Source organism: Tachypleus tridentatus, chromosome 7 (assembly GCF_004210375.1).
Source record: "Tachypleus tridentatus isolate NWPU-2018 chromosome 7, ASM421037v1, whole genome shotgun sequence".
NCBI lineage: Eukaryota > Metazoa > Arthropoda > Merostomata > Xiphosura > Limulidae > Tachypleus > Tachypleus tridentatus.
Genome location: NC_134831.1, coordinates 57,447,805 through 57,462,240, shown reverse-complemented (window position 1 = coordinate 57,462,240; position 14,436 = coordinate 57,447,805). Strand labels below are relative to the sequence as shown.

At 32.0% G+C, this 14,436-nt stretch overlaps 1 protein-coding gene across 3 annotated transcripts in view; it reads left to right on the top strand.

Moving 5' to 3' along the window:
* LOC143255735 (CDK5 and ABL1 enzyme substrate 1-like) overlaps positions 1 to 12,724 on the top strand; it is an 80,794-nt gene extending 68,070 nt beyond the window's left edge. The window contains exons 10-12 of one of the 3 annotated variants that reach the window (XR_013030806.1): positions 5,008 to 5,070; positions 7,272 to 7,406; positions 8,947 to 9,033. Coding sequence is in view for 1 of the 3 variants with exons in the window: in XM_076511877.1 (XP_076367992.1) it covers positions 5,008 to 5,070; positions 8,947 to 9,051; positions 9,287 to 9,427 (309 nt within the window). In the remaining 2 variants the exon portion in view is untranslated. Of the gene's footprint in view, positions 1 to 5,007; positions 5,071 to 7,268; positions 7,407 to 8,946; positions 9,052 to 9,286 lie in introns of those variants that run through there. The other 2 variants (XR_013030805.1, XM_076511877.1) reach the window with 2 other exon arrangements.
* The last annotated feature ends 1,712 nt before the right edge of the window (positions 12,725 to 14,436 follow it).

Here is a 14,436-nt window from a genome sequence, read left to right as displayed (position 1 = left end):
TTCTGGGAATGTAGGTATCACATGCATAGCATCACATGTATTCTTTATGCCTTTGGGATGAGAGCACAAGAGATCCTTTTAATCATTTTTATGTGAATAAGGGACCATAAACATTGATTCATTAGATTCCCCACTTTCCTTAATCAGGATCATTCTTCAATCTCAAGAGGTTTATTAAGTCATGACACTGCTAAGATATGGGTTTCACTACTGCCACCTCTTCCAGAGTTCTATTTCTTTGTGAATGTCTTGCATCAAGTGTGGGATGCATATACCAACATTCAGGAAGTCAAGGATTTGTGCACGCATGACAAAGCTTTCCCACATGATGTTTTAGTCTATCTTGCTCTTCAAAAGCAGTGCCTCATAGCCCAGGCTTATTAAGGTGACAGTCATCAGGTTTCACTCTGACAATTCCATGGCAGTGTTTTGTGTTTTTCATTGAGGAGGTAATTGGTCAAACCTCCTTGTTTTCAAATCTTGGAACTCCTTTCTTGGACCTCATCCATGGAATATGGAAAGCTAATAGGGTGATATGATGGGTGTGGTCCAAGAAAGGAGTTCCAAGATTTGAAAACAAGGAGGTTTGGCCAATTACCTCCTCAGTGAAAAACACAAAAATCCCATCCTCACAGAATATATCCTTTGCCAAAGTCAAAAGGTTAGGTACTGAAGATCAAATTGGTAGTAGTTGGTATTCCAATTCCAACCCACTGTCAGTTCACATTGTGCACCAGATTGGCAGCTGTACCCTGCTTTCTGCTTCTGCAGTACTTTCCACAGTGTCCATCTATTTCACTTCTTAGGCTATCTCTATTGTGGCAGTCATGGTCTGAAATAATACACAAGACTATTCAGAAGCTTAAGATTTTGACATAGGGGTTATTCAGTCTTTTGCACAATGTCAGGATATAATTTCTAAGGTTGCCATGTATCCATATCAGTCTTTGTTTAGTCCCATTTATCAACAGAAATGACATGGATATTAGCAATAGCATATTGAGAGGAGGCTAAACCCATTTCATTTAAAAGTGACAACTATAACTCATTTTTTGACCAAACTCTTTGGCTATGGTTTTGCATCTTCCACAGTTACCCTGTATAAGGCAGCCTTATTAAATACTATTCAATACTTGCAACAAAATATTCTTTGATCCCCCATTATTCTCCAGGTTCCATGAACCGTTTTAGGTCCTTGGTCCCAAATGACCACTCCAGTCACCGAGATGGTATATTAAAGGTTACATTACTTGCTCTTTTTCAATGCCCAGTTGCGACATCATTCTCATATGTCATGTGTCACCTTTTCCTGACCTTCAAGCATTGCTGGTCAGAGTTGTTTGCAATGTTAATCCACAGGCCACTTTCTCATTTTGTCTAGTCCTCAAACCAGTTCTTCTTACCCAAGACACTGTCAGCAAGACAGGGAAAGGCATAAATCATTTTGACCAATTTGTCTGATCACTATTTTTCATTTCTACGTCTAATCATATTTCAAGCATTACCATGTTTAGGAAGGGTCTTAAAGGTTTTTATTGACTGCAATAATGTCCTTAGAGATGGTAGACAAAGAATTTTTATTCTGGACTCTTTAAAAGCAAGGAATCTTCTGCAGTCAAATTTAAATAGATTTGTCATATTTCTTTGTCCTCAGTAGTTGAAGTGCCTGCTGGAGGAAATTGTGCACACTTGTATGTGGTCCTCACCTAATACTTATCTCAAATTCTTTACTGATGTGGCAATCTTTTTATCTGAGAGTTTTCACCTATCCCCTGTAATTATCTTGACCACTTCTGCTAGATTACACAAAGGAGTGAGTATTGTATTTGCTACCTTTTAGGGTTCCTTACCCCATTTTCACAGGATCTTATTCTGAATTCTGAGACGAGTATTGCCCAGACAGGTGTGCTTTTATCAAATTCCACACTCATAACCACTGATTCCATATATTTCATAGGTTGCAACAGACTATGAAGAGATGTGGTGTTCCATAAGACTATCTGGAGGCTGACAAGGTGGTATTACTGTACTATGCTAGACCACCAATCATGGACTGTCATGAATAAAGCATAAGAGAATCCTTCCTGTCCCTACTAATTATTGCATTGTGTAATTTGTGGCTGTTTTCCTTCTACAAATTTAAGAAACTTGGTTCACCTATTGCACTATTTTCAGACAACTGTTCCTCAGGATTTCCTAGTGTGCATTATCACCCAGATTCTACTAGTAGAGCTAGGGAGTCCTTACCATACCTGATTTTTAGTCACTGGAGTGGTGTGCAAAGGTTTTTCCTTCATAGTGTTAGACTGGAGAAGAGGGTGAAGTTGGGGGTCTTACTGCTGGATCCCTGGATGTTTTTCACACATGTCAGTAGGAGAGGCATCAGCCTGTGCAGGAGTTTACTTATAGTACTGGTTCAGGTTTGATGCATGGATATTCAGTTGAATTGAGCATGGCCCTTTTTTTTATCAATATTGGTTCAGTACATTGTTCAAAGAAGAAGTTCCATTGTCTTCTTTTAATTTCAATGCAGAATGGTCCCATCCTAGCCATTGGTTGAGCATAGTTTGTTCCATATCCTTCTTATAATTCTGGAGACAATTGGAATTTACTTTGTACAGACAGTTGAGGAGTGAGAATGAGTGTTCATAATTCCAAACTGTATGAGTTCTATTTCCCCAGTTTGAGCAAGGCTTACCCAATGTCATCATTCTGAGTTTGTGGTTGTTGCCTTTCAGATTTCTTCAGTTTGAAGAGAAAGTTTGTGCACTTCAGCATTGCTTACCTTCTTGTAATCTCTGTGGCTCAGAACACATTACTCTATGGCTATAGGTTGGGATCCACTTGTATGTATATACATGTAGAGATTGGCATCCAATTGCTTTAGCCACCAATGTGGGATACAGGGACTATGGCCCTATAATTCCAACCCTAAGTAGTGAAATCTCGACTGTCTGGTTGGGGCCTGGTCAGTAGTGATGACAAATCATGTGAAATTCCACCCACGAAACATGAATTAAGTTCAGGGTTGAAAGCATTCCTGTTCTGGATGTAGTGCAGCTCTCCAGCTAGGGTGCCAATTTTCTGTTGGCACAACTGTTACCTATGCAGATGATATCTGTATGGATAATGCCCTCATTAGACCCTCCATCTTCTCAGTGTTGGATTCTAACTTTACACTTGAGCAGTTGTGCATTTAGGAAGTTAACATTTTTTTAAATATAAAATGTACTTTCCATAACACTTGCCTCTGCTCATGTTCTCCTGCCCTTCCTCACCACTAAGAACTGATGTTAGAGATTGAGATGAAATCAGCCTAAAAAAAATAAAATTATTTGAATGAGATGCATATATACAATACCAGGATAGAGGGCACATAGGTGGTGAGTGTCACAAGACAAATACTGTGAAGGGCAGGTAAGTGAGGTACAAAAGACTGGATGGAGCAAAAGAGAAAAATCAGACCAATGCTTAGATGGGCAAAGGAAGAAACGCTGGCAGTTGAACAATAGCTGTAACTGTGAGTGGAGGTGAGGGTTACTGGAAATACATTTTAAATTTAAGAAAATGTTAGCATAAGCATTTATTATCATATGATTGGCAGTCAGCTAGTAACAAGTAATAAAAACAAAAAGTGAATTTGTTTGTTTCTCTTCTAAGAGATCACATAATATTTATACTTACGGATATGATTGGTTGTCAGTTTGTGAACTGTATACATAAATAGAGAGGAGGATAATAGCTTGAGTTGTATATAAAGTGTGGCTGCTATGAATTTACTGCAATCTAGTAATATTAAAAAGGAAATGTTCTACATGAGTAGAGCAACCACTAAGATCATGCTTACTCTGTAGCTTGTGAAATTAAAAATGCTTTTTTCATACCGTACAGTTAAAAAATCATAATTGCAGTGCTAAACTTTACATAATTTTAAAATGCCTTTATTATATAAATCAAAGTAAAACCCATAAGTGTCCTCTTTTCTTTAGTTCTCCAAGGGTTTTAAAGCATAAAAATACTATTATCTAATACCTGTGATGATTTACAATGTGTAGATATTGTCATTAATTGAATAAGTGAATTTTGATATAATAGTATGTCATATGTTTACCATACTTTTACATCTTTAGAAAATTTCAAACCTCCAGTCCACCATTATAATACCCCCATCTTGACTGAATCTGTAATTCACATCTTTATATATTGCCTTTCCATGTACCAAACTAAGTCACTATACCAACTAAGAAGGATAACTGTACTGGACATAGAAAACCTCACATTTACTTCTTACAAATATGAGTCATCTGGCTTGTCATTTTTAGTAATATTGTCCACAAGTGTTTGTATGGACAAAATTATCAGCAGTGTCAAACATTTTGACACTGTATTGTTTTTTTATGAATATGAGTACTATCAGTGTTAAATTTTGTTGTTGTTTATCACTTGTAATTAGTCTTACATTTCATTCATTTATTTTGTATTCTGTCAATTCTTAGCTATTTGTGTGATTATGAAAAATATTGCATGTGTTCATATCATGCCATTTCTACCCTGTTATTGTTTAATGGATTTTATATCACTTATTGTAATAGCCTTAAAACAGGATGGGTGAAATTTAGGTGACAATCACATTATGAACTCGTTTAAAAAAAACAAAAATCTGGTATGAGTTTCTATAAGAATTTCATTTGCATTTCTTATCACAATATTTTGGAGTTTTATAAAGATATACATATTATTTCAAAGGTTTATTTTCATGCTTATGCAGAAAATGAATCATTTTTGGAACATGTTTTAACTTGCCAGTTCAACTTTACATTTTTCAGCATTGTAGCATTTTGTTTATATATTTACAAAATATTTTAGTATTAAGATAATTAAATACAGTACAGTATAATAAATTAATTTTCTATATTTATATATGAACAGTGGCAGCTACTTTTTTTTACTATCATAGAATGTTTAATTTACTTTTGTTAAAGTTTATAACTACTTTTATTTCATTAGTGTGGGATTGATCTACTTACTGTGGCACAGGCATATGTATACTTTGAAAAGTTGATTTTAAAGGTATGATATAGTTTTTACTTTATCAAAATAAACTACAAACAGTATTTCAGTTATCCTTTATTCACTAGCTAACAAATTAGTTTTTAGTGTTTCATAAGTTAGAGTTAATAATAATAATACAAGTCTGCAAAACAAACTACTACTGAAAATACATTATAAAAATAATTTTGGTTTGTTTGAAATTTTCCTTTTTTTTGGTATCTTGTTCTTTGAAATTTTATATCCAAATTTTTCCAGTGTTTGCTCTGTTACATTTTCCTGATTTTTACTTGTTAATTATTTTAATGTATTATTCTTTTTTACACCACAACAGACTCAGTAGTGTTTGAGAACTGTAGTTTTCCTTTAATCAGAGTGTGTAGCATAGATCATTTCACTAAACTTGTAATTAACAAAACTTAATTGTGACTATTGGTAAATATGTATTAAAACATTTAAATGTGCCTGCTAGGTCAAAAAAAAGAATTAAACATATATAACAGAAAATAAAAAGGAAGGGGGGGTCACAAGGAACACAATAGGAACATGACATTGTGTTCTTTGTGGAGAAGTGTCTGTCAAAGTGAAACATGCAGAAAATGCAGATCACCATCAATCAGATTCACCTTATATTCACAAGTTTTGCTGATGAAATCCAGATATTGTGAAATTTAAGAACAGATGCAAGAATAACACATCCTTCCCAAAAAAAAGTACCCATGCTCGTCCTTTCAGCCATGGGGGCATTATAATGTGACAGTAAATCCCACTATTTGCAGATTTTAGTAGAAAAAATAAACTGCTCCAAATGTGGCTCATACCTTTTTCTCATTTATGTCCTATGGAGATTACATCTTTCTGACTTAGGATTTATATTTAAGCGATCTTTTACACCTGTATCATCATCATGTTTCATTAACAGCAGCTCTTTTTCCAGGCTGGCTATAGACACCGAATACTAATTTATATTTAACATTTTGTGAGTGGAACACCCATTAACCCTTTTGCAATGTACTCAGTACAATATACAAGAGGTTATCTACACATTTGCATTATAACTATTGATACAGCCTGTGTACCTGCACAAATTTTAGTAGACATTTAATTAAAATTACAATTCTTTTGTACACAAAACAACAGATTTTTTAATGAAATATTTTCTAAAGATTGGTTTGTGAATATATCAAGTATGTTTCATTACAAGTATGAGTTCAAAGTGATTTCATGTTATGATTAAAAAAACGATTATTTGTTTCAAAAATCTCAAATATTAGTTGGGTATTTTCCAAAACTTTCTAAAATACATGTTGTTTCCAGTAAGACTATAGTTTATTCTTTTCTATACCCTAACTATGTGGGGTCTTTCACTTAGACAATTTCATAACCATTATAAAAAAGATTTTTTCATGCTAAAATAACTACATATTATATGTTTAGTCTAAGTAGCTTAAGTCTCTTAATGCTATATATTTACTTCTTTATTATATTGACTAACATTGCAAAACTTGCATTGACCTAGTGCACATGCTACACACTTTGAATAAAGGAAAAACTACAGTTTTCAAACACTATTGAATCTGTTGTTACATCACACCAAACATGCTCGTCCTTTCAGCCGTGGGGGCATTATAATGTGACAGTAAATCCCACTATTCGTTAGTAAAAGAGTAGCCCAAGAGTTTGCAGTGGATGGTGATGACTAGCTGCCTTCCCTCTTGTCTTACACTGCTAAATTAGGACAGCTAGTACAGATAGCCCTTGTGTAGCTTTGCACAAAATTCAAAACAAATCAAACTTGTTGTTACACATCCTATAATATAAAACTGACCTTTAGTCTTTCCTATCATGGCTGGATTTTAGTGGACTAGTAATTTGTAATATGCAGCACATTACAATTATTTTACATTGTAAATGTATATAGATTACTAATGTTTAGAAATAAATTATTAAATTTACTTTTCTTAAAATATACAATGATAAATCAAGAAGTAAAGTAAACAATTATCTCTCTGAACTCAGTTGCTGCTGGACATAGGTTGTTAAACCTCTTAAAATCTTGTGTATGGAATATCAAACAAAATAATTTTTTAGGTTTTATATATACAGTTGAATGACCAAAAAATCATAAACAACTATACTCTTAACATAGAATTACACTATAATTTATTAAGTTTACTAACTAAGATTTATTTATCTTTAAAACAATATGAAACTTCAAGCAGGCTAAAGACACAACCTACCATCCTGAAATCTTGGTTTGAAAGAATGTGATAAATTTTCACAGATTAAAATGGCTGAGAAAACCACTAGAGGACATTCTAAGCTGTTGATTGGTTATTCACATGTCATATATTGAAGTAAGTGTATATAAGGGACCATTTCCGAAAAGGGAAAGAGGTGAATGGGGCCATAGTGTTTGATTCAGTTCATAAGCCGTATATCAGCAAAATGAAAAGATATGAGGTTCTTATTTTTAATTCTAGCTTGTTTAGATAGGTAATTTGAGTTCCAAATTTGTACAAAACTATAGACTTAGTATTTTGGCATCACATACATTTAATTTCAAAACGATGCTGCATTCAATGTACCACATTTCTCACTAAAATCTATATTTAGGTGTGCTCTTTTAATATTTACATATAAATTAAGAAATTAACTCATATATAATATTAAAGTTTGAATTATAACCTACAATTGGACATTGAATATTGAATTCAAGTCAACAAACATGATGACATAACATGACCTCTGACCCATGACCCATTTGCAAAAGGGTTAACTTTAATATTAACTTTATGTCACTGTCATTCATGCCAGTAAGGCCTATTCTAATAGTCTATCATTATTATATTTTATTAGTTCTTTCATAGGCCTCTTCTACTAGGATGTACTTTTTTGTCTCAGGCTGTATTGCTTATGCCCTTGTTTTACTTATGAAAGTAACACTTTCCTTTTTGTGAATAGATTTACCTTAAAAATAAACAACTGAAAAGTATGAAGATTTTATTGTATTACTCTTTGAGTTAAATGTTAAGCTCATAAAATAACAAGCTGTGTAATTATAAAATAGAAGTGAGTGTACATGAGTATTTAGATACACTTGAAACACAGCCATAAAATATAAAACTATGAAAATGTGAGTTGTTGTCTTACTGACAAATGAACTTACATTTCTTGTGAAGTAACAAATATTATTCTCTTTTTTGACAAAACTTTCAATGTAATTTGTGACTTATTTTTTACTTGCTCACTGTTTTTATTTTAGTTACCTATAAGGTTTTATTAGACATTTAAAACGAAGTAAAACTCTTGTTACTTAATTTATATCCAAATTTTGATACACTAAAAATATGCCCAATTATTTTAAATTAAAGAACATTTAATTTAAGCTTTATTTTAATAAAGCTGTTGTTTTTTCATATCAAAGCAATAATGTCGTTTTTGTTAGTATTATTTAAAGCTTCAGATTCTTTATATATTTTATATGTTGAATAAAATTCTTAGTAATAAAACTTAATGAAAGAGATACTTCAAATAAACTCACAGTCTGTTCAGGATATGGACAAAAACGTTTTAAACTCCCAACTTCATATTTACTTGTTAGATTTTTGTTTTTTTAATATTGAAAGTTTTCTGTGGCTTAGGCTAATTTTTAATTGGTGAACGGTAAGTTGTGCATTCTTGTGAGTGCTGCCTTACATTCATAATATATATATATAATCTGTTTAAAACTTACTATAAACAATGTGTGAAGACTATAATATGAAACATAGTTAGCCCTGCTAAAATATTTACAATGTCCTGGACTCTGTAAAGCAATAGAAAACAAAAATCAGGTGGCTGGCAAAATAATATATTAGCATGAGCTAAGATAATACTATTTTTTCTGTATCACAGGTGTTGATAAACAAACAGAACAGGAAACTGTGTGCTGGTGCATGTTTGCTTCTTTCAGCTAAACTTAATGATGTCAAAGGTCTTGAACTCAAGACACTTCTAGAGGTAAACCACATATGAAAAAAAATTATTAGTTATTTTAATGTAACATTTATATATTTTATTTTATTTTAAAATGTTTGAGTTCTCTGGCAGTTTTACATCTTACATGTAAACATTTTAATTTACAATCAACATTAACCATATCAAAAAATATTTTTTTGATTTTTGTGCTGTGTTACATTACTTCTGTAATTTCTATGTCGTTTTTCACTACAAAACTAGTTTTTTTATTTCCCAGAAAATTGAATGTGGCTTCCGACTTTGTCGTAAAGACCTTCTAAATACAGAATTTGGAGTTTTGGTTGCTATGGAGTTTTCACTGCATTTGCCAACATGGGAAATTTTTCCTCACTACCAGCGTCTCCTCTACGAGTCCTGACATCAGCTTTCTAGCAGAATTGTGATAAATTGGGGAAGAAAAAAAAATTTGCTAGCCTGAACCATTTTATCACAGATTGCTGAATAACTTGAAATTCTATAAATGGAAAGTATACTGTACAATTTTAACTAACAAATGAAGCTTGTGTAGTTTACATATGCAAGGATATATTTACATAATTTGCATTTAATTAGATTTTAACATGAACAGAGAGTACAAGTTCTTGTTAAATTAGATATTCATACAAACTGAAATTGGATTTGAAAATGACTAGAAATATATTAAATTATTTTGTATTTATATTTGGAAAGCCATGCAGGCAAAAATCTAAATGGCAGTTAAAGAGAGGCTACAAGAAAATATATAGTAAATATAGTATAACTATTTTAAAACAGTGTCTGCATAACTATACTTACTAAGGAAAGTGCAAAAAAATATTTCCTTATAAAATGCAGAATATATGAAGAGCATGTTTGAAACAGAGCTAGATTTATATTTAAATATATATGATGAATCAAATGAATGAAGTTGTAGCATTAGAAAAATGAATTCAGTGCAGCATGAGAAATGAGAATCTAATGAATTGATTTTAGTATGAGAGTCTAAAGTTATTTGTTAGGAAATATAATTTCTACTCACTTGGTGTCAGTGTTTGTAAATTGAACAACACTAAAAGAGAATATAGTTTATATTCCAGAAACATAACACATTTTGAAACAATTTATCTGTTCTTGCAGAGGTTGAGATATTTGTACAAATTTTGATCTCATAATTGTTTATGTGATCTTTGTTGTATTTATTTTTGTAGGTCACACACACACACGTGTTTCAGGAAGATAAAACACTTCTATAAAATAATAACTTATGTCTTATTTTTTTATCATGGTTTTCTTAAGCTGTAATTTGTGAATGAAAAACATCTGCTAAATCATGATGTAACTCAATGAATAACTAATCTAAAGAATTCCTTGTGTTTGTTAAAATGATGAATTTGGGATATATAAAGGGTATTTAATATTGGTGTATCTTAGTTTGTGTTTGATCTCACATTATTTTATTCAAGAACATATAGACAAGACTTCAAAACCAAAACTATTGTGAAAATAATTTGGCAAGATCGCGAAAAAATGTCCAAGCCGAGGCCTGTTTTATCACAGAAGTGATGCTGTGTTTATTTCCTAGTTGTTAGAAGTGGGTATTATAATTATGCAAAAATGAAATATTTTCTATACTGTAAGAATCTGCTATTCAATATCCTGTTTTTGTCACTACATTATATCTAATCATTTTGGAGAAAAATTAGTTGGTATTGTACTGATGTTTCTCCATGTACTTAAGCTATAGAAAAGGAAAGTATACTTTGGAATAACTTGGTATACCTTTAATCTTATATTTATCATCTTTAATTTAAATAAATTATAATGATAATCATTCTTGAAATGATAGATGTAAATCAAAGAGTCAGATGAATGCATAGTTACAAAGTATGTGAATGGTGACTTTTGCAAGGTTTGTTACTGCAAATGATAGTTTGGGTTATCTGAGGCTATAGTTACCTTGCTCTGTAGTTAGTGGTATATCATATTTTCACTTTAATATTATTGCTGCAATATAATATTACTTGTATTTAAAAACTGAAACTTTGTATTGAAAGTGCTAGAAAATACCAACATTTGCCTATGGTCGAGGTAATCATGATATAAACACTTCAGTATTTTCTTAAGAATATTCAATTAAATCATTATTTATAGGAATTTTACATCAATCACTTTATATTAGAGGTTGTATGAGATTAGATTAGACAAATAGATAAGTTTATGTATTTCTCACATGTTTGAATACATAATGTAATAGTATAGGATCACAGAATATTTTTTGTGTATTAAACATCGAATATAAGGATTATTTGTAGTCATTCTGAGTAGAGCTGTGTGATTTACCAAATTAACTAATATAATCAGTTTCCTATGGCACTTATTACATCAACTAGTGTTACATAAAATAACCAGCTTATCAAATTAGGTTTTCCAATTATTACTATTTGTGATTTTTCCAACTATCCACTTAATCAAACTATTGCCATTATATTTGTTTGTTTCTAACTATAAAGCTACACTATGGGTTGTCTGTGCTGTACATACAATAGGTGTGAAAACCTGACTTTTAGCACAGTTTTTAGCCAATTTGTAAGAGTAACTGATTAATGAGCAAGCCAATTAATCAATTACCAAATTCCACTAATGTCCATCCGAAAACATAATGCATTTACTTTTAAAAAATCATTCTTAGAAATGTGTAAATTTGTGTTTTGTTTTGTATATCTATTGTAATACCAGTGTCAGAGAATTTATTTCACATATTCTATGCAGTATCAAAGTTTCTGCACATCTTGTGTTGTGCCAGTGTCAGAGTTTTTGTATACCAATCTTTAGTAGTACTAATACTGAATATGTCTTGCATACCCTGCTTAGTGTTAGTGCTCAGAACTTTTATTTTCCACTACAGTGGCATTATCTGATATGTTTCTTACACACCCCATGTAATACCAATGTCAAGAGCTTTTGTTTTCCAGTATAGTACAGATATCAGTTACGTTTTTTGCACAACTTGTGTAGTACCAGTGCCAAGAGCCTTTTGTTTTCATGTATATTACCAGTGTCAATTGTGTAGTATCAGCAGCTAAGACCTTTTGATTTTCCAGTATATGTCAGATATGTTTCTGGCACACCATGTATAGTTCCAATGGCCAAGAGGTTTTGAATTCCTGTATAGTATCAGATATGTTTCTGGCACACCATGTATAGTACCAGAGCTTTTGTTTTATTATATTATACCATTTTTAAGTACCTTTCTTGCATACTCCTTGCAGTATCAATGCCAAGAGCTTGTTTTCTTGTAAAGTGCCAGTGTTGTATGTATTTTTGCACACCTCTTATAGTGCCAGTGTCAAATATCTTTCATGCACACACCATGTTGTACCAATGCAAAGGATTTTTGTTTTCCTAAACAGCGTCAGGTACATTTCTTGCATGCACTGTGTAGTACCGGTAACAACAAGCCTTGTTTTTCTGTATATTACTAGTATCAGGGCATTTCGTGAATGTTCTCCTATTGTTCCAATGTTAATATTTAGTTGTGTTTACTGAAAGTTAAGGAGAAGGTGGTTTGTTAATTTGGTTGTTTTAATTGTAAAACGGGAAATTCATATAGTTTATTTCCTTATAATGTTCTCGTTACTTATTATATTTGTAGTTTGTTTCAAATTATATAAGAAAATAAAACACATTTGTTGTTAAATTGTAACACAGTATTTACTTTTTTATTCAAAAATATATTTCATTTTAAGCACTCTTACATCCGTAATACTTGTTTAACATGCACATTAAGCTGGACTCACATTTAGGTTTTATTATTGCATTGTTTTACACTTGTACCCTATCATAATTGATGTCATTGTATTCAATATTCACAAACGATAGCACCGTTTCTGTTGCTGGCAACAGGGCGCCAAATGTAACCATACAGTTTAACGAGATGTTTACTAGTGTCTAATGTTAACCAATAATATGCCACACGTTTAGAGTACATGGTGTCCCAGAAGTCTGGATCCATATGGAAAACAGACCTTAAAATTAAAGAAAAACATTTCTAATATCCGTTGTACATGTTTCAGGAAAGAAACTACCCTGTTGACACAGTATGCCAAGAATTGTCACGTGTATGACTGTTAATGGTATGCAGCTTGAATAATAAATGAATTAGGAATAACCTGTGTATTTTTCTCTATGGTTCCAGATTTCCCGAACGCCCTGTAAATTTACACATACGTTAGACACATTATATGAATGTTTGTTTGTATAGTAACTATTCATGGAGATTTATTATATCATCATAGTTATATATACGTATATTAATATAAAATATTACAGTATTGCAGAACAGACCAATCAGTTACAGTTCACGATATCTTGATATATAGATCACGTGGACAACGAATACACTGTATAAACATGTAGATGAAATAAATCGACGCGTGGAATTAATATATTAACGTTTACCTTTACTGTTCCGTTTGACATGAAACATACAGTTACATAGTTTGCTCTTTTCCAGATTCGTATCAGTACATTTTTAATATGTGGTAGCCACGTTAATTTTGAGTCATAGGTTAGACCTAGAAATTTAGCAGAAGTAGCAGTCAGTAAAAGTGATCCATTCATATAGAGTTTTGGTGGATCTTTTTTCAGCTTATTCAGTCTGCTGAATACTATGACTTGGGTTTTGGAATATTAATTTTGATTCTGTATTTCTGGCAGTATTCTTCGATGTTATTTAGACTGGTTGTAGGTTCGTTGCTGCTATTGACGGAGTGGGGCAGTGGGCTATCAGTACTCTGCCTACCGAAGATATCGAAATCCCATTTATAGAATTCAAACCTTCAGATTTACCGCTGAGCCCCAGGAGGTTGGGGCAGATTGGCTGAAAAAACACAATATAATAAGTCAATGACTAGATTTACCATGTGAGCACAAAATGTAACATTACTGATTTGTTACATATAAGATCTGCATGATGTCCCATGATATACAGGAATAAAATTTCATCTTTTATTAACTCTTTCTGTGTGTAAAGACCAATGAATAATGATATATTTCTTTAACTTCGCCAACATCATACAAACAGTATTCTAACTTTTGGTTTTTGTTAGCACGATATTAACTATTTCAATTTGTAAAGACCAATGAACAATGATATATTTCTGGAACTTTGTCACCGTGACAAGACCGTATTCTAAGGATTGTCTTTTTTATTGACATGATATTAACTATTCATGTGGCAGAACGGTATGTCTGCAGACGTTTAAGGCAAGAAACCGGGTGTAATAACTAACAAACTATTCCTGTGTGAAAAGATCAAAGAACGAGGATGTATTTCGGGAATTTTGCGAACATCACACAGACAAAAGTTTAAAGTTTTGTTTTTTATTAACACCTGATATTAATTTTTCC